The 20,628-nt window shown below is 28.2% G+C and overlaps 3 protein-coding genes across 4 annotated transcripts in view; 2 read left to right on the top strand and 1 right to left on the bottom strand.

The window, feature by feature from the left end:
* LOC107065835 (otoferlin) overlaps positions 1-12,315 on the top strand; it is a 46,136-nt gene extending 33,821 nt beyond the window's left edge. Inside the window, exons 14-27 of one of the 2 annotated variants that reach the window (XM_015319881.2) lie at positions 103-255; positions 2,143-2,343; positions 3,245-3,496; positions 4,832-5,133; positions 5,440-5,801; positions 6,262-6,456; positions 6,525-7,272; positions 7,348-7,518; positions 7,601-7,770; positions 7,851-8,169; positions 8,248-8,446; positions 10,612-10,830; positions 10,915-11,015; positions 11,132-12,315. In XM_015319881.2, coding sequence (XP_015175367.2) covers positions 103-255; positions 2,143-2,343; positions 3,245-3,496; positions 4,832-5,133; positions 5,440-5,801; positions 6,262-6,456; positions 6,525-7,272; positions 7,348-7,518; positions 7,601-7,770; positions 7,851-8,169; positions 8,248-8,446; positions 10,612-10,830; positions 10,915-11,015; positions 11,132-11,312 — 3,573 coding nt within the window. In that variant the 3' untranslated portion in view covers positions 11,313-12,315. The remainder of the gene's footprint in view (positions 1-102; positions 256-2,142; positions 2,344-3,244; positions 3,497-4,831; positions 5,134-5,439; positions 5,802-6,261; positions 6,457-6,524; positions 7,273-7,347; positions 7,519-7,600; positions 7,771-7,850; positions 8,170-8,247; positions 8,447-10,611; positions 10,831-10,914; positions 11,016-11,131) is intronic. The other variant, XM_015319882.2, reaches the window with a different exon arrangement.
* A 519-nt stretch (positions 12,316-12,834) lies between these two features.
* Ns4 (Nucleostemin 4) lies at positions 12,835-15,309 on the bottom strand. The gene is made up of 3 exons (XM_015319920.2): positions 14,539-15,309; positions 13,354-14,419; positions 12,835-13,243 (listed from the first exon to the last, which is right to left on the bottom strand). Exons 1-3 carry the CDS (start codon positions 14,944-14,946, stop codon positions 12,900-12,902), a joined length of 1,818 nt encoding a protein of 605 aa, XP_015175406.2. The 5' UTR covers positions 14,947-15,309; the 3' UTR covers positions 12,835-12,899.
* A 225-nt stretch (positions 15,310-15,534) lies between these two features.
* On the top strand, positions 15,535-19,764 carry LOC107065863 (protein-lysine N-methyltransferase SMYD4). The gene is made up of 11 exons (XM_015319919.2): positions 15,535-16,005; positions 16,187-16,418; positions 16,509-16,692; positions 16,779-17,100; positions 17,177-17,426; positions 17,501-17,832; positions 17,917-17,990; positions 18,067-18,179; positions 18,319-18,613; positions 18,703-18,865; positions 18,966-19,764. The coding sequence occupies exons 1-11, from the start codon at positions 15,884-15,886 to the stop codon at positions 19,108-19,110; spliced, it is 2,232 nt and encodes a 743-aa protein (XP_015175405.1). The 5' UTR covers positions 15,535-15,883; the 3' UTR covers positions 19,111-19,764.
* The last annotated feature ends 864 nt before the right edge of the window (positions 19,765-20,628 follow it).

Consider the following 20,628-nt stretch of genomic DNA (forward strand, 5'->3'; position numbering starts at 1 on the left):
GAGTAGATCATATTTTTTTAAATTATTGACAAAATAGAATGAAAGCTTAGAAATGAAGATAATTGTAAGAATATCGTTGGAAGAATTATCTGTTTTTTGCAGCCGCAAGATTCATTACCCGATGTCTTCATTTGGGTCATCAGTTCCGGTAGACGGGTTGCCTATCAAAGAATTTCATGCAGGGAATTGATCTATTCTATCGTTGACGAGGAATGCGGTAGAAATTGTGGAAAAATACAGACGATGTTTTTAAAGGTCGGTAAACGATAGTTGCGTCAGAGTTGCGTCAGGATTGTATAATTCCATTTGTGTTCGAATCGAAATATTGAAGGGTTTGCGTTTCAATGCCATTAAAAATACATTAGTGAGTCATATTGCATAAGTGTATCTAAGGCAGTCAAATTTACAGTTCCTATTAAAATAGTTGGAATTCTTAACTGAATAATATGCGTTTTCTTACCAAAAATAGAGTTTAGCAACTTTCAAAATTAACAACCAGATTAATTATAAAATTTGAAGGAGTCCAAGTCCATTCAACATAATTGAAGATGCTTCAAATTGAAAAAAAACAATACTCAATTTATTTTACATATCTTTAAAACACTTCAGAAACATAATTTATGCGATTCGAAAGATTTTTGAACTACATCAGCTGCAAAACAATTTACTGCTCATTTACATTTTGCATGTGTGAAAGGGGTTTGAAGAAATCATGATATTCCGGTGGTATATGTCGTAGTAGGTCCTTTATGTCCTTGAATTTTGCTGTTGTAATTTGTCCGATATTTTTATACAGTACTTTCAATATAATATTGTCGAAATTTTTTGGTTTAATCAGACGTGGTAATAAATGAAGGATTTTCAAATTTTTATTCTCATTTATCAATGTTTTACAGAAAATTTGAAACGGTTCATTTCTGACAAAACGCGTTCAAACATATTTTTAGACAGTTTACCGATTCTTCGTTAGAATTCTGTACACTTTGAAAAATTGCATTTTCTAATAATTTTGTTCATACGAAAATCTTCTTGTTTCATTTCATTTACAGTTAAGTTATTACCCTTTCCGATACTTTTTGATAATATTGTAAGAATCTTTGGAAGACGAACGGTGCCTAATTGTTTTTTAATGACATTTCTATCACGTCAAAATCTTTATCGTTAAGAGTAAATACGAACAATCGGAAGATGAATTGGACCAATGAAGTTAGGTCACTTTCAAAATAAATTTTTCATCATTTTGTTTGATCGGGCAAATTTTCTTGTTGCAAAATCTTCATGATTTTATGTATATATTATTTAAAAATTGCTACGGAATGAAAATATCATGTAAAAATGTAACTACTACGGTAGCTGACGCAATTTTATTTGGAAAGTGGAAACTTTTCAAGTGGTCAGATATTTCCCAATATAACGTGTTTGTATCTGTTTTAAAGGACGAATGCCCTTAATGTGTTTTTGATTACCTGTCAGAGTTGTTTCAGGGTTTATCTCCGAAATTAATCTCCGAACAATACAATAGAATTCTAACGGAAAAATTCCTCGTATTTTATCTACTTTCCCTTTTTTTTTATTTGTCCTTGAGCTCTTCTTTTCCCTCAACTTTTTATTTCCATCTATTTCTAATGACAATTTTATTGCTTTTCCATTTCCTATTTTGTAAATAAATTCCTAGCAGGATTATCTTTTATTTTTGAAAAAATAAAAACTACCTGACTATTTTTTTGACCTCCACTTACAAAAATATTTTATTGTTCAAAAATACTTTCCAATTCGTTCCGATCCCTTTTTTCTTACTTTTTCAAATACAATAGAAAAAAGGGATGAATTTATAAAAATAGTTTGAAATTTGTACGTGACATTTTAGAATTTCCTCTTTTTAAATTTCTCTAATATTATTTTACAAGTAAAAATAAGAAACAAATGTTATAAAAATTCTTATAACATATTATATTAATGAAAAATTGGTTCTAAATTTTTTTAAAATGTATGCAATACAATTTTGTAAAAATTAAAAAAAAACATTTAAATGTATCATATTTAAATTATTATTTTATCATAAAAATAATCGAACTGTCATTAAAGTTCGTGAAATGTCTAATGATGATATTAATATTATTATTTAATTTGTTTAAATAATAGTTACCAGGAAAGAAAAGATTTGGACCATCTGGTTGGGCAATACAAACGAAATTACAAATTTATATGTGGTTGGGTATACTAAAACACAAAAAATATTTCATCGAGGGTTTACCAAAGGGTTACGAGATGAGTCATGAACTTAAGAATCTCGACAGATTACGTGCATTACCACCTACTGTTATTCATTACGTTGATAAACACGTAAGTAAAATACATTTGAGAAAGTTGATCATTAAAAAATACAATAAGTTTACCTGTCCATGCTGTTAATGTTCGATTGCTATCTAAAAATCATTAGAATTAGGTAAAAAAAAAATTAGTATGATCTGTTAATTACTTTTAGATGAAGACATTTGAAATAAGATGAAAAAAAAGATAAATAAAAAAAGAAAATACATTTTGTCGCGACAAAATAGATAAAGATAGATAAAGAAGATGTGATATGAAAAATAAAGAAATTAAATTTATTTTGTTGTAACAAAATGTATTTTATTGTGTATTGAAAATACGTCGTACAAATGGCACGTACAGGTGTACGATTTTTTATATATTTTTTTGTATTTATTTTATATATGTATTTTTATGTATTTTATATATGTATTTTATTTTTATAATATATTTTGTTGTCTATTATATATTTATTTTATTTTTATATATTGTTTTATTTATTTTATATATTTTATTTTTTTTTATATATATTTTTGTATTTATTTTATATAATTTATTTTATATATATATTTTATTTTTTTTATATATTTTTGTATTTATTTTATATAATTTATTTTATATATATATTTTATTTTTATATATTTTTGTATTTATTTTATATAATTTATTTTCATATATTTTATATAATTTATTATATATATATATATTTTATTTTTATATATTTTTGTATTTATTTTATATAATTTATTTTATATATATATTTTATTTTTATATATTTTTGTATTTATTTTATATAATTTATTTTCATATATTTTATATAATTTATTTTATATATTTTCTTTTATATACATATGTACACATGTACATTTATATTTATTTATTTATTTATTATTTTTTTTTTTTATTAAAAAATCATTGTATTTTATGTTGATAGAAATTTCAATTAAGAGCACACATGTATCAAGCAAGATCGTTGATCGGTAGCGATGCATCCGGTTTATCGGATCCATTCGCACGTGTAATATGCGGTGAATTTTGTAAATCAACACAAGTAATTGATGAAACATTGAGCCCAACATGGGACGAATTACTTTTATTCGATGACATTTTAATTTATGGTACAGCTGAAGAAATTAAAAAGGATCCACCATCGATAGTCATCGAAATATTCGATCAGGACAAAGTGGTAAGCTGTTCCTTTTATTTTTTTTTTTTAATTTTTTGTTCATTAAATCATTCCAATCATTATACATACGTACATTGCATACATATATATATTATGATTATAAATAAAAAAAAATATATATATATTTATCGAATTAATCAAAGTTCGTAAATTTTGTGTTTGTTTCGAAATGTTGTCAGACGATTGTTTAATCATTTTGTTTAAATAATTTCATTCATTATTATGATTCTTTCTTTTCCAGAGTCATATATTGTGTTAACCGTGGACATAAAAAATAAAACACACTGCATGAAAAGGATTATATATATATATATATCTATCTGCTTTATAACAGTTTGTATAAGACCTGTAAACATCTCTCTCTGTCTCTCTTTCTCTCTCTCTTTCTCTCTTTCACTTTGACTCTCTCTAAGGTCCTCTTTCTTTCATAAATTCACAATTTTACTATTAAAGCACACTAAATGATTTTTACAGACAGTATTCTTTTTGTCAAAAAGAGAACTCTAACACAAACACACACACACGAGTACACTAATGGTTTTTTTATCTCATTTTTTTTTTTTTTTTGAATCCTGGCTTTCATAAACAAAATTTCAAATTAATTTCTTGTCGAGGTCTTCTAATGGAATATTTTCTACAGGATTCTATTATCACGAATGTATAATACATGCATTCGCCATTTTTTAAGCACATTTCACTTCTTCTTGTTCTTCTTGTTCTTTTTCTTATCACAATCTTGTATATTGTTCTTTATACTTAACATTGATAATCACTCACATATATATATAAATAATAAAATATATATATAATATACTATATAGTATGTTATTATATATATAGTAACTTATTTATATTAGTAATTTTATTATAATATACTATATATAAATATAATATATAAAATATAATAAAATATTATATAACATATATATATATATAGTATATTACTATATAGTAATTTATTTATATAATAGTAATTTTATTATAATATACTATATATAAATATAATATATAAAATATAATAAAATATTATATAACATTATATATATATATATATATATATATATATATATATATATATATATATATATATATATATACTATATTACTACACAGTAATTTATTTAATTATTATTATATTTATTTATATTAATTAATATTTATAATAATAATTTTATTACAATATTATACTATATAGTATATTACATTCATATATTATTATTTTTCTACGCACTGATTTATATTTATAATTGTTTAATTATACTATTCATAAACATTTCTCTTTATTATAAAAAAAAAAAAAGGAAGAAGAAAATTATTTCAATCGATTCGTTACAGGGAAAATCTGAATACATTGGTCGTGCTATTGCAAAACCTCACGTTAAACTTAGCTCAGAAAATTATGTCCCACCTAATTATCCACCATCCTTGGAATGGTACGAAATTACAAGAGGAGCTGGCAGAGCTGGTGAACTTTTAGCTGTATTCGAATTACTCGAACATCCAGCTACAAAAGATCTTGGATTTCCAACATTACCAGATCCAAAGGATAAATGTCAACAAATGTTACCTTCAGGTCCTGATCAAGGTCCTATTCTTCCAGTACCTGTTGGAATACGACCTACTTTAGCAAAATATAGGTAATTAGCAATTGTTCAACATGATGTTTATTCATTTCATGTTATTTATTACAAGATATCATTTTTGAGCCTACCTGTACCATTTTCAAATGTTGTAAATGTCATTAGTTTACATAAATAATTAATCTTAGATGAAACAATCTCAAATGAAACAAAATTCAGCTCGATTTACATACAAAAGTGCATTTTAGGGAACACGTACACGTGGGCCAGGTGATACACGTGTTAATAAAAATGATACATGAACAAAAATCATCATACATTTTCTTGATTTGTCTAAACAATTATTTATATTTTATTGTTTAGGATAGAGGTACTATTTTGGGGATTACGTGACTTAAAAAGAGTACATTTATTAACTGTGGACAAACCAAGGGTTGACGTTGAATGTGCCGGTCACATTTTGTACTCATCTGTCATTGCTAATGCTAAAAAAAATCCAAACTTCAATACGCCTATTAAATTTTTAGAATTAGAATTACCCGAACAAGAACTTTATCGGCCACCATTAACGATAAGAGCTGTTGATTGTCGAAGTTTTGGAAGATACACGTTGGTGGGAACGCATACTATTAATTCGATTCATAAATATACTTATTGTCCGCAAACTAAAAGAGCACGTGACGTTGAAGAGAGAAAGAAGAGTCTTTATCAATTGCAATGTGCCGGTAAACAAACATTATTCATGTATTTGTTGATTTATATGTGTGTATATATTATGATTAATCAAAAGTTTGTATTTATGATTAACAATTCACATTATGAAGTTTCATTATTTAATTTCAAACGTGATTAATGTACGAACTTTTAATTCATCATTCATATTTATCTTAAATTATTGAATTAACACGTTGAGCAAAACGTGAGGTTCATCGTCAGGCATAAACGCCTGACACTGGCCTGAATATGAATTTTAATGTCAGTCACTGATGACTGACACGGTCTGAATGTGAAATTCAACGTCAGTCACTGATGACTGACACGGTCTGAATGTGAAATTCAACGTCAGTCATTGATGACTGACACGGTCTGAATGTGAAGTTGAATGTCAGTCACAAATGACTGACGTTACACTCAACGTGTTAATGTCACATATTTTTGTATTAATTAATTTGTTTTTGTTTTTAGGACTCGAACAAGGAAGATCAAAGTATCAACAACAAACGAGTATGCCAGAATCTTTTACCCAATCCGATATTGGTTCTAATAACAATGATACAATAATCACATTAGGATTTGAACAATGTGCTTGGCAAACTAAACGAGACAAAACTGAACAAAATTTACGAAAAAAACAAAGTCCAATGAACGATATTGTATTAAGTGAGTCAAATTAATATTTTCTGTGAATCATTACAACTTATACAATGAAATAATTGAAACGTTTATAGATGACGTTGGTATATTGGACGATGGTGATGGTTGTCAGGATTGGTGGACGAAATATTTTGCATCGGTTGAAGCAATGATTGAGGAAAATAAAGAATTGAGAAGAGAAAAATCGATATTTCAAGCACAATCTAATGGAACATTGCCAGCATTTTTGGAAGATGCATTTGAACAAGGACAAGCTAGACAATCAACGACGACAGGTGAAAAAAGTCCGGGTCTCGTTTATCCTAGTAAAAAATTGTTTGGTTTGAAATCACCGTCAAATGCATCGAAATTCGTGTCAAAAATTAGTCCAAAACATATGCCAAGAAAGATAATACATAAAGCAGCATTACTCAAGATTTATCCCAACGAATTGGAAGCCCAACCAGAATTTGAACAATTCAAAGAATGGTTGCATACGTTTGAACTTTATCGAGGTAAAAAAACTGGTGATGAACCTGAAGATGAGCATAGAATCGTTGGATATTTTAAAGGAGCATTGAAAGTATACAAATGGCCATTACCAAAGGATCTGATAGATCATACAGTAATGGGATTTGATCCTCAGTATGGTTTCTTTCAAGGTGTACCATCTAACGAACCAATTCACGTACTTGTCAGAGTATACATTGTTAAAGCCAATGATCTTCATCCTTGCGATCTTAATGGTAAAGCTGATCCTTACGTTGTTCTACAATTGGGTGGTAAAAGGATTAGTGATAAGGAAAATTATGTTTCTAAACAATTAAATCCTGTATTCGGGAAGTAAGTATATATTTTATTCTTCAAATAAAATGTTTGTACATCAATTTATTGATGTGGGTTTGGGGGGGATTGAAGGTGTTTCGAAATAGAAGCAACATTTCCTCAGGATTCCTTGTTAACGGTTCAAGTACTCGATTGGGATTTAGTTGGTACCGATGATATGATTGGCGAGACAAAAATTGATTTGGAAAATCGTTTTTACAGTAGGCACCGTGCCACTTGTGGTTTTCCAAGACGATACGATGAGTGAGTTTATTATTAAACGTAACGTCATAGTATTATTGATTATGATAAATATTTAATCATAATTTATACACATTGTATACAGATCGGGTTATAACAAATGGAGGGATGCTATGAAACCAACACAAATTTTATCTAAATTATGCAAAGAGGGTAAAGTAGATGGTCCTGTGTATTCACATGGACGTGTAACCATTGGAAGAAAAACATTTTCATTGTCCAACGAGGATATGGAATTTTACGTTCATTCAAAAGGTTTTCATTTGATTATTATTTATATATAATTAAAATTAACTGAATATATTTGATTTGAATTATTGTTTTGTTTATTTTAGGTATAGAAGAACACCTTGCATTGGCTGTACTTCATCAATGGAATTCTTTTCCTCGTATTGGTTCGACTTTAGTACCAGAACACGTTGAAACTCGGCCACTTTACAATCCTGAGAAGCCTGGTATTGAACAAGGAAAATTAGAGATGTGGGTGGACATGTTTCCAATGGATATGCCTTCACCAGGTTCACCAATTGACATATCACCTAGGAAACCTAAAAGTTATGAGTTACGTGTTATCATTTGGAATACAGATGACGTTGTGTTAGAAGATGATGCTTTCTTTACCGGTGAAAAGATGAGCGATATTTATGTTAAAGGGTATAACATTAAATATATTTATTTATTAAATATATTTTCTGTTTTTATGTTTATGAATATTTGTTTTTCTTGTAATAGTTGGTTAAAAGGACCAGAGGATTGTCAATCAACCGACATTCATTATCGATCATTGACCGGTGAGGGTAACTTCAATTGGAGATTCATTTTTCCATTTGATTATTTAGTTGCTGAAGAAAAAATCGTCATCAATCGAAAAGAAAGTCTTTTCAGTTGGGACGAAACCGAATGTAAAATTCCAGCACGATTGGAATTACAAGTAATGTATATCTCAGATTTGAACTTTTTCATTTTTAATTAGGGGGAATAAAATATACGGAAGAAATATTTGTATGAATCCTGTACTTTTAATTTTAACACGTTTAATGTACAATGTGAATCATCGGCAGCTGGCATTTGATTTGGCAATGACACCACGGGGGGTACCACGGGTGACCGTGACCAGAATAATAAAATTCATCGTGGAAAATAACTGTAAAACTAGCATCGCATTCCACGTGTTAAACAATTTGTTCGAATTGCATTTAAAAATCATTTTTATTTTGAATTCTAACAGACAACACCCTCATATTTTATCAACTTTCTCTTCTTTTGTAAAAATCCTTAAGCTCTTGTTTCAATTCTTTTTTATTTCTTTTAGCGGTAAAAATTGTGGAAAAATACAGACGATGTTTTTAAAGGTCGGTAAACGATAGTTGCGTCAGAGTTGCGTCAGGATTGTGTAATTCCATTTGTGTTCGAATCGAAATATTGAAGGGTTTGCGTTTCAATGCCATTAAAAATACATTAGTGAGTCATATTGCATAAGTGTATCTAAGGCAGTCAAATTTACAGTTCCTATTAAAATAGTTGGAATTCTTAACTGAATGATATGCGTTTTCTTACCAAAAATGGAGTTTAGCCACTTTCTAAATTAACAACCAGATTGATTATAAAATTTGAAGGAGTCCAAGTCCATTCAACATAATTGAAGATGCTTCAAATTGAAAAAAAACAATACTCAATTTATTTTACATATCTTTAAAACACTTCAGAAACATAATTTATGCGATTCGAAAGATTTTTGAACTACATCAACTGCAAAACAATTTACTGCTCATTTACATTTTGCATGTGTGAAAGGGGTTTGAAGAAATCATGATATTCCGGTGGTATATGTCGTAGTAGGTCCTTTATGTCCTTGAATTTTGCTGTTGTAATTTGTCCGATATTTTTATACAGTACTTTCAATATAATATTGTCGAAATTTTTTGGTTTAATCAGACGTGGTAATAAATGAAGGATTTTCAAATTTTTATTCTCATTTATCAATGTTTTACAGAAAATTTGAAACGGTTCATTCCTGACAAAACGCGTTCAAACATATTTTTAAACAGTTTACTGATTCTTCGTTAGAATTCTGTACACTTTGAAAAATTGCATTTTCTAATAATTTTGTTCATACGAAAATCTTCTTGTTTCATTTCATTTACAGTTAAGTTATTACCCTTTCCGATACTTTTTGATAATATTGTAAGAATCTTTGGGGGACGAACGGTGCCTAATTGTTTTTTAATGACATTTCTACCACGTCAAAATCATTATCGTTAAGAGTAAATACGAACAATCGGAAGATGAATTGGACCAATGAAGTTAGGTCACTTTCAAAATAAATTTTTCATCATTTTGTTTGATCGGGCAAATTTTCTTGTTGCAAAATCTTCATGATTTTATATATATATATATATTATTTAAAAAAATTGCTACAGAATGAAAATATCATGTAAAAATGTAACTACTACGGTAGCTGACGCAATTTTATTTGGAAAGTGGAAACTTTTCAAGTGGTCAGATATTTCCCAATATAACGTGTTTGTATCTGTTTTAAAGGACGAATGCCCTTAATGTGTTTTTGATTCCCTGTCAGAGTTGTTTCAGGGTTTATCTCCGACATTAATCTCCGAACAATACAATAGAATTCTAACGGAAAAATTCCTCGTATTTTATCTACTTTCCCTTTTTTTTTTATTTGTCCTTGAGCTCTTCTTTTCCCTCAACTTTTTATTTCCATCTATTTCTAATGACAATTTTATTGCTTTTCCATTTCCTATTTTGTAAATAAATTCCCAACAGGATTATCTTTTATTTTTGAAAAAATAAAAACTACCTGACTATTTTTTGACCTGCACTTACAAAAATATTTTATTGTTCAAAAACACTTTCCAATTCGTTCCGATCCCTTTTTTTCTTCCTTTTTTAAATACAATATAAAAAAGGGATGAATTTATAAAAATAGTTTGAAATTTGTACGTGACATTTTAGAATTTTCTCTTTTAAAATTTCTCTAATATTATTTTACAAGTAGAAATAAGAAACAAATGTTATAAAAATACGTATAACATATAATATTAATAAAAAATTGATGATATAATTTTGTATTCAAAGGTATGGGATGCCGATCATTTTTCAGCAGACGATTTTTTGGGTGCAATTACTCTCGATCTTAATCGATTTCCACGTGGTGCAAAAAATAGCAAACTATGTACACTTGGTATGTTAAAAACGGATGGTTCTGTACCAATGGTTAATATATTTAAACAGAAACGAGTTAAAGGTTGGTGGCCATTTTATGTGAAGAAGGAAAACGAAGATATGGAACTTACGGTGTGTTGTCAAATAAATCTAATTAAAGTACATTATTTAATTATATAAATACTAAAACAAATAATAAGGATCTTTTATATTCAGGGTAAGGTTGAAGCTGAAATACATTTATTGACGAAAGAAGAAGCGGAAAAAAATCCTGCTGGTTTTGGTAGAAATGAACCTGACCCATTGGATAAACCTAAGTTAGTTTATTTTACTTGAAATAATAATATTTCATTTAAATTTATCTTCCTTGTATTATGAGATTTCAATTAATTGCTTTTTATTGTTTAATTTGTCTTTGTTTATTTTTTTACAGTCGACCGGATGCCTCATTCATGTGGTTCCTGAATCCTTTAAAATCAATCAAATATATCGTTTGGCACAATTATAAATGGGCTATTTTGAAAGCTATGATAATGATAGGTTTAATAGTACTCATACTCCTATTTTTCTACGCTATTCCTGGTTATTCGGTGAAAAAGATTTTAGGAGCTTAAATAAAAAATAAAAATAAAAATAAAAATAAAAATAAAAAATATGAGCGCAAATTGAAATAATGTACAAATGATATGAAACGAAGAAGTTGTTGGTATGAAGAAGAAAAAAAAAAAAGTAAAAAAAGAAACAAAAAAGAAAAAAAGTAATTTAGAATAAATTTAGAATATTTTTTCATTTCTTATAGGTATATTTAAAATACCATAAGCGTATCTCGATACAAAAAAAAAAATCCGCGTTGCAAAATACTTTGTTTCTAGATATATATATATATATATCAGCGTGTATGTACATATCATAAATTATGTACGAAAGATTTAGGATAGTTATTAATAGTTTAGAAATATTTTTCTGTAAAGTTGACATTATTCATGTTTAATTGTTTTAACACTTTAATGGCCGCACGTGTAAACAGTCAAACGTTGTCAGAGGGTTGCGGTAATATTTTTCAAGAATTAATTTCAAAAAAAAAGACTTTATTGTCATTGACGAAAAAATGAACAAAAAACAACAATTTAACAATAACAATTTTTTTTTAACTCTACATATAAAGTTATAAATAAAATAACGGCCAATATTCTGGCTATCATATGCATGTTGTGTAAGCGGCCATTAAAGTGTTCAAATTAAACGTGAAATAAAAATTTGATTAGAGGCCTATGTAATGAAGTAACGGGCAAGATTGATTAATAATCGATTGATAAATGCACTTGAATATTTTTATTAAAAATAAAAGCACAAATTAGGAAAAGAATAAAAAAAAAAAAAAGAAGAAAAAAAATCATTTAAGCATGGGGTACTAATATAAATCAATTTTATTTAAATATTTCGTTATGGTGGACCAAAGATTATTAATGAGTGTATTAACTTTTGGTTATAGTATGATTAAAACGTATCATTCGTGTGTATAGGACAGGGGTCGGCAACCTGCGGCTCGCGAGCCACATGCGGTTCTTTGGATGTGAAACTGCGGCTCTTTAATAAAAAAAAAAAAACATTTAAAAATCTTTCTGAATCGATCAACGAAGATTAGGCACCGATGAATAAATAGATTAGATTTTTTTTTTTTTTAAATCAAAAAACTTTATTTATGCCAGTACTATTTATTAAATGTTGTGGCTCTTTAAAAACTTTGAAATGTTGTAAGATTGTAATTTTTGACTCTTCCGATTTAAAAGCTTGCCGAACCCTGGTATAGGAGGATTTGTTCAAATATTAAATAAATAGTAACAAAAATTTATGGTGTAAATATTAGATTTTTATTGTTTCAACAACAACAGCAACAAAATTCTTTACATGAAATAACATAAAGATATGTTAAAAGCAATTTAGTACAATAATTATTTACATATTAATATTATGTATGATAATATAACACTGTTGACAAATTACAAATCAAAAATAACTATTACTTTTTAGATAACATTAGAAAATGAATATTGTAATAATTATAAATGCGCAATTAATTGTGTATGTGTATTTTGATTGGATATTAAATAGAGAATGAAAAGGATTCATTTGAAATGTGTTAAAAAGAATTTTGTATTTACATAAGAGATGATATCAGTTCAGTTCTATACAATTTGTATTTACATATCTTCAGGTAAAAGATCAAATTTGTTATTTGTATATCCAATGGTTGATAATTCATCTTCATCTTTAGTTGCTTCTTCTTCCTCTTCCTCTTTACTCTCCTCTTCGCTAGTTCCTTCTTTTAATGAAGGACCTCCTGATTTGTCAGTTTGTTCATAATCATCATCATCATCTTCTTCTTCCTCTAACTCTAACCCTTCATCTTCATCTTCTTCAATATCGGAAAAGGAATATTTTCTGTTTGAAGTGATTGCATGGGTTTGTTGTTTGCATTCTTGAAGAGCCATCTTTTTCATCTTTCTGGTTGTTCCATTCAAGATAATTTGATTTTCATAATAATCTGAAAAACATAAATAATTCAATGATTAATATTACATGATATTTTATTGAAATATTATAAAACATAATGAGATCAAAATAAACATAAATATAATTGAAGTAAAAAAGTACCTTTGATTGCAGACCAGTTGGTAGGATATATGTAAATGCGGATTCTTCCTTCTAATGACATTCGTAAAATTGAATTGGCAGCTCTATAAGTGTCCAATCTTGCTGCTTTAGCTGTGTAATAATCTTTCTTGGCAGCCCAACCATCACATATGTCCATGGCAGACCAAGTACCATCATCCGAATATGATTGTTGTTTTATATTTAATATTTTTGGTAAATCTATTCGTTCTGCTATAAATCTGATGCTCCTGTATGGATCTCTGACTTGAGCAATTGGATATAATCCCATTAAAATTTGTAGTGGTCTTGGAATCAACGATGGAAATACCAAACCAGGACAATCACAAAGACAAACCGTTTTGGTTAAGAAAATTGTTTGAAAGTGTTTTGTATGACCAGGTGTACGTGACACGCTTACCACTTTTTTACCAATCAATGAATTTATCAAAGATGATTTTCCAACATTTGGTGTACCAATACAACCAATAGTTAATATACCATTTTTGTACTTTTCATGTTTTATATAACCAAAATCTTGTTTTTCAATGACAACATCATTCTTCCTGTCAATATCTTCTACGTCCATTTTTGAATGCATCTCTTCTTGAATTTTAGCATTCCATGAACCCAAATCAACTTTATCTCCAACGATAGTTTTACATTCTTCTAATAATTGTAAAGCTTTTTCTGATGCCATCTTCAATCTTTCTCTTTTACAAAGTTTCTTAGTACCTTGATCCTTAGTATTATTCTTCAATGTATTATTTGGAAACGATGTGAACATTAATATATGTAAATCTGGATAAAGATTAGCAAAATAATTTCTCCAAGCTAATGTTAAAGCAGGAGATGCCAAATCAATTTTGTTGAGAATTAAGATCATGTCTTTTCCAAGTTCCTCTTTTATAAATGTATATAAATAAGGTGGAAACATCAATGGTGCAAATCTAATGTCGACAATGACCAACAATATATCAGACATTTCTATAACTCTCCACAATTGTCTCCAAAATTCTAAATTTGTTTCGTAATAGCTGACGTCCTCTCTTAACAATCGTTTGTAATTCTAAAGAAAAGAAACACAAACAAATGATTAATTAATCAAATATTAAGATGTTATATCAGAATGTTTACTACTACCAAATGATACTATGATATAGTATCAAATAAGAATTGAATACTTACATGAAAATATTTTTCTTCTCTGCTTTCCACCTCGGATTTCTGCATAACATAATTCCACAGTGGTCTTTTGGGCATATCTATGTCAGGTGGAAAGTAATCCGAAATGGAACTAAGTTCTTGTTCCTTGAGAGAGATCATATTAATTGCAGATCTACCCTCTTCTTCATTCTTCTGCGATATTTCATATTTCTTCTTACTGGAATCATATGTTTGTTCAAATTCATCTATCTTGTTGTTTCTCTTTCTGATATTTGTAGTATCAATTTCAGTCTTCTTTTTTCCCTCTCGTAAATTTTCATATGGATTATCAGAAACTAATACATAATTGCTCTGTCGTTGTTTCTTAGCTTGCATCTGTTGTTTTTTAGCTTTACCACTGAATGGCACTTTCCTTCTTCCTTGAGGCATGTTGGTTTATTTATTTGAATAGTTTTAAATTAAACTATATTTAAAATCAAAAACTTCACTTTTAAGAAGTTGTGAATAGTTTTAAAATAAATTATATTTAAAACTTCGAACACCAAGAAATGTCACTTTGAAGAAGTTGTGAATAGTTTTGAATTAAACTATTTGAACGGTTCAAACAGCACAGGTACACTCGTAAGAATTTACAAAACGTAACTGGAAATGTGGGTTAGAAAACGTGCATCGGATTTATATACTACCCCTTCCACCACTGATTGTTATTCCCACTCCAAAAAAAATGAATAGAAGAATGCAATTGGCTACAGCTTCTATTGTTATCCCCGTTTTACAAATACTGCATGCGTATTGGATAGAAAAATGCAGGTGGCTGGACTTCTATTGTTATCCCCATTCTAGCTGCAGCGCATGCGCATTGAACGGTACGGCGCTGGTGTGCCGACACGAGTGTAGGTTAGTCACTGTAACTAGATGTTTCCTTCAAAATTATAATGTCCCTAGAAGTAACTCCTTTTGCATGGTTGACTTTAAAGTGACAATTTTACGAACTAACCTAACAGACATTGTCAATATTTTTTCAGTCAGTGAGCCAACAACGAAGAATAAAATCTGATTGATTCGCGAATATACGTATGCTCTCATAAAGCAACTATTTAATCTGTGAAACATTTTTATATTGTTGTTACGTTCAAACAATATTCAAAGAAAGTTTAACATATTACATAATAATATATTAAATATATAATATAATAATTAATTAGTGGTGATCTTTCGAGACGGCAATGTTGTTGATCAATGTTAACGATTTCAATCCGTTTCGTGCTGTGACATAACATAACCTTCAAATTTAAATATATTTTTGTTTATTTGAGATTCGTTAAATCTCAGTATTGAATTATTCGGCTTTTTTTTTTTTTTAAATATGGAGTGGACACATTTATTGGAGCCACTTAATCGTAAAATAAGGATCACGCGTTTAAATGCGCCTAACGAAAAACGCGAGATTGGATTGATGACTTATTTATTGGCCGATCAAGAAGTAAAGTAAGTTTCTGAAAGGATAAGAGAGATAGACATTTAACTTTGTTGAATTATTTTGTTTATTATTGTTTACACGTGTTTTTTCATGTGCACTATCTTATATTTGATTCATGATACTTTTCTTTGTTTAATTTAATTGTAAACATTTGTAAAGGTAAATTGATATTTTGTCTATTTATTTTAGGGAGTTCATAACATTGTGGTTGGAACAAAAATATGATCACAGAGATTTCAAATCATTGGAGAAAGCTCAGGTGTTCAAGGATGCTGGTAACAAAGAATTTCAAGCAAAAAATTATAATTCAAGTATACAATCTTATACAAAGGTTGCATTATATGCTCCAGCAGACAGTGAAATCTTACCATTAGCTATTGCCAATAGATCTGCCGCTTTATTTCATCTTGGTAAATATGAAGTAAGTATAACATGAATAAAATGTAAATTATTGTATGTAAAAATGATCATATATTTGTAAATATATAATTTTGTGTTAATTCTTTTAAAGGACTGTATTAAAAATATTGAACATGCTATTAAATTAGATTATCCAGAAAAATTAAGACATAAGTTGTACATAAGAGCAATACAGTCATATTTAAAATTAGGAAAACCAACTAAAGCTAAGGAAGCTCTTGTTCATTTACGTGAATTAATGGCTAAATGTACCGACCTACCAGATGTGAAAAAAGGTTGGTAATTATTACAATTTTATAAGCTTTTTTGTTCATTCATTTTATATTGTTTATTGAAATATTTGTTTTATTGATATCTACAGAAGATATAGAAAAACAAATTACACAATTGGCATCGCTTGCATCATGTGCGCAAAATGATGCAGAAGATATCGAAGATAACGATGGAACTCAATCATTGCCTGAACTCGCATTTGGAGAAAATCCTGATTTTCCTTCTGCATCGATAGCAGTAGATAGAAAATATTCAACAGAGAAAGGAAGACATGTTGTAGCTAATAGGGATATAAAAAAAGGTCAAATACTTTTTGTTGAAAAACCATTTGCTTTTGTACTTATAGATTATACTGGAATCAGTGGTTTTTGTGAACATTGTTGTCGTCCTTATGGAGATGTTCCTATTCCGTAAGTCTTTTTTTTTTTTTATACATTTACATTACGAATATACAGGTATATTAATTAATGTGTGAAAATCTTTTAGGTGTACGATGTGTTCAGATACCTTATATTGTAGTACGAAATGTTGGAATGATGATTTTAATTTATATCATCGCTGGGAATGTTTAGGTAGCCAAATGGGACTTTGGAATCATAATGGAATTGCACGTTTAGGTTTAAAGATGTTTTTAGTGTGCTCAGCTACAACTGATAGAAATAAATTTAACGAGGTTCAAAAGTTGATAACAAATTATGAAAAGTTACCATTGAAAGATCTTATTTCTTTTGGAATTGTAAGTTGATTATGTAATTAACTTTGAAACATCAATTAGTATTGACACGTAATAACAATTCATTTATATTTCAGACGGCGACCATGCTTACGCTTTATCTTATAAAATATTCTAATTTTTTTGAACAAAATGATCTTACGGAATGTCTAATATCGAAATTCTCTGACGAGAGTTACAATTTTCCCTGTGACCCTTCTGTAGAAAATGATAGGCATTTATACGTAGGCAGTTTAATTTTGAGACACATTTTGCAACTTGTATCTAATGGTCATATTATTACAAAATTAGACGTAATTGTGTCAGCTAAAGATAAGATTTTAACAGAACAAGAAAATCGTTTTGCAAAAGCGGTATATACTTCTGCTAGTATGATGAATCATTCTTGTGATCCAAATGTAATATGCAGGTAAAAATATCTTATTTATAATATCGTAAGATGTATAACATTTGATAATGAATTTATTTATATTTGTATTATAACTTTTTACAGTTTCATGGACCAATATATGATTGTTAAGACTATAAAAGATATAGGAGCAGGAGAAGAAATTTATACCTGTTATGGTAAATAAAATGTTAATATAAATAGCATATTTTAAAATGATGACAATAACATAATTCGTTAAATGTGTTTTGATAGGTGCACATTTTAGACAATTATCAAGAAATTATAGGCAATTGGCCTTAAAAAGTCAATATTGCTTTACTTGCAAATGTGAACCTTGCACCATACCAGAACTTCAATATTTTATGGTAATTACAGTTAATCATATACAAGATGTGTCTCAAGGTTTACTGGCAAAGTTGTTTAATATTTTTTGATCAGTAAAACCACACACAGGTACTGCATGAGTCTGCGATATCATATATAATAAATGTTAATATTTTGTAGGAAAGATTCAATGCTATAAAATGTCCAGAATGCAGTGGAGCATTGTTTACAGTTCACAATTATTATATGCATTGTTTGGATTGTGGTGCAACACCTACTTTAAATTATGATATTGAATTAAGACATGCTCAGAAACTTTTTGAAGATGCACAAGATTATATAGAAATGGAAAGAGAAGTGGAAGCTTTGGATAAATTGAAACAATGTTTAAGTATTAGAAGAACTGTATTATATAAATACCATGAAGATATTACTGCTACGTTGGATCTCATAGGGAAAGTATATGCCATTATGGGTTCGTATCGGTATTCTTTTCTTCTTTTTAGAATTATAAGATTATATTTCAATGAAAATAATATTGTAATGAATTTATTATAATGATAGGTCGATGGTTAGATTCTATATCATATTTGGAACATAGCATTGCTGCCATAAGTGAAAGATATGGTTCTTGTAGCATAGAACTTGCCAATGAATTAAATAAACTTACGGATATATGTATAAGATATCTTCAAGAAGAACCGAATACAGTGACAAAGTGGTATAAGTAAGTTAAATTTATTTAAAAAAAAAAAAAGAAAAAAAATACATCACATTGTTTGAAATATTTACAAATGAAAAGATAAAAATATATTTTGATTTTACAGAAACATCTTAAAAAAGACACGACGATATTTGTCACACGCAGAAGAAATTTTGAATTTCAATTATGGACCGTGGAATAGCGCAAACGGTGAAATCAGTGCAAAACAAAAGATCTTATCGGTTTTACTGAAAGATTTTAATATTTAGTCCGTATTATATTATTTATAATAATGATGCATTACGTTTAACAACGCGAACGAATACAAACTGGCAAGTTTACGTATTGTAAAGTTTCGATATACATTTATATATATATATATATTTCTCAAGATTCGTATATATATATATATATATAGCTTTTTTTTTCTTTTTTTTTTTTTTTATAGAAACACATGTAGTAGTCAACAAAGTAGTCGTAGATTGCCTGTAGATTTAAAATACGAATCTTTTTTGATTATACATTTTTCGACGCACCGTATACTTAACGACAAATCAAGACGGATTTATTATAGTTAAGTAAACGAAACTTTTATCATTCTAAGTTTAATTAATTAATATACATACAAAAAAAAACGTACGTATATACATATTATATATATATATATATATATATGTATATGTATATGTATATGTATGTATAATATATAAACTTAAAATATATTGTATATGGGAAACGAAAATGAACAAATATCACTTCACTTTTTCTCAATGCTTCTATAGCACTTAACGAAAAAGTATTATTTTAAACGACGATATTTAGTATGTAACTTTTATTTGTGATATCGCTTCGATTAACACGATTTTACGATGTGATTGATAATACTTTTAAATTAATCGGAATAAAGAAAATAATGTAGAAAATATGAATCGTGTATTAAATGATTTTTCAAAACGTAATACAACATTTTTGGAAAACGTCTGCTGGTTAGTTCGCCCGTCATATATTTATTATATCAAAACTATACTTTTATATAATATATGTAGCTTTTTTGTGTGTGACTCGACTTGAGCACACATATACATTTATAAACACATACATTTAAAACATCTCGTTTTACATGCGCAAAAATATGTAAATTTTGTCTCATTCTATCTCAAAAACAAAAACAAAAAAATGTGAGGAATTAAATCAGAAGGCATATTTTAATTTGACAAATTCATATTTATCATTAAAAAATAAGAATTATTATAATTTTCGTGAATTATACGATAGCGTTATGTTTTTGTAAAATTTATACAGTCAACAGTGTCCAGTTGATTTTGTATTCTTTTTCTTATTCAGAAATTATAGAGTAGCAGGTGTAACGTCATTCTAAAAAAAAAAAAAAAAAAAAAAAAAAAAATTGTTACCCACTGGATTTAATTTAAAATAATTCTTAATGCTCGTTCATTCTTTTATTTTTTTTTTTTTATAAATAAATATTATATATCTTCTTGTACTTTTGTTTATCTTTTTTTTTCTTGTTCTTTTTTTGTTATCAAATCTAATCAGGAATAATAAGTTCGTGATGCAAATGAGAAAGAAGAGAGATATATATAAAAGTAAAGTACCTTTCGTTGACTCGAGGAACGAACGACGATTTTAATTTGCCACGAAAGTAACACTGTATGTGCATACAGTGGAGCTTTATTAAAAATACATTAACAAATGCATATCCTCCGGTCACAGGAGAGAAGGTGACTCCATTTGCAAATGGACTCCTCTTCCAACGCCCAGAGTATATA

Source organism: Polistes dominula, unplaced genomic scaffold (genome assembly GCF_049000335.1).
Source record: "Polistes dominula isolate Pdom_NZ unplaced genomic scaffold, Pdom_raw_medaka contig_19, whole genome shotgun sequence".
In the NCBI taxonomy this organism is placed as follows: Eukaryota; Metazoa; Arthropoda; class Insecta; order Hymenoptera; family Vespidae; genus Polistes; species Polistes dominula.

What these genes read in the sequence shown, in the direction of transcription:
- LOC107065863 (XM_015319919.2), top strand. Translation starts at nt 15,884, where the DNA reads ATGGAGTGGACACATTTATTGGAGCCACTTAATCGTAAAATAAGGATC. An exon ending in TTGGCCGATCAAGAAGTAAA is followed by an intron (nt 16,006 to 16,186) that starts GTAAGTTTCTGA and finishes TATTTATTTTAG; the next exon opens with GGAGTTCATAACATTGTGGT. An exon ending in ATCTTATTTCTTTTGGAATT is followed by an intron (nt 17,427 to 17,500) that starts GTAAGTTGATTA and finishes TTTATATTTCAG; the next exon opens with ACGGCGACCATGCTTACGCT.
- Ns4 (XM_015319920.2), bottom strand. Translation starts at nt 14,946, where the DNA reads ATGCCTCAAGGAAGAAGGAAAGTGCCATTCAGTGGTAAAGCTAAAAAA. An exon ending in GAGAAGAAAAATATTTTCAT is followed by an intron (nt 14,420 to 14,538) that starts GTAAGTATTCAA and finishes TCTTTTCTTTAG; the next exon opens with AATTACAAACGATTGTTAAG. An exon ending in CAACTGGTCTGCAATCAAAG is followed by an intron (nt 13,244 to 13,353) that starts GTACTTTTTTAC and finishes TATGTTTTTCAG; the next exon opens with ATTATTATGAAAATCAAATT.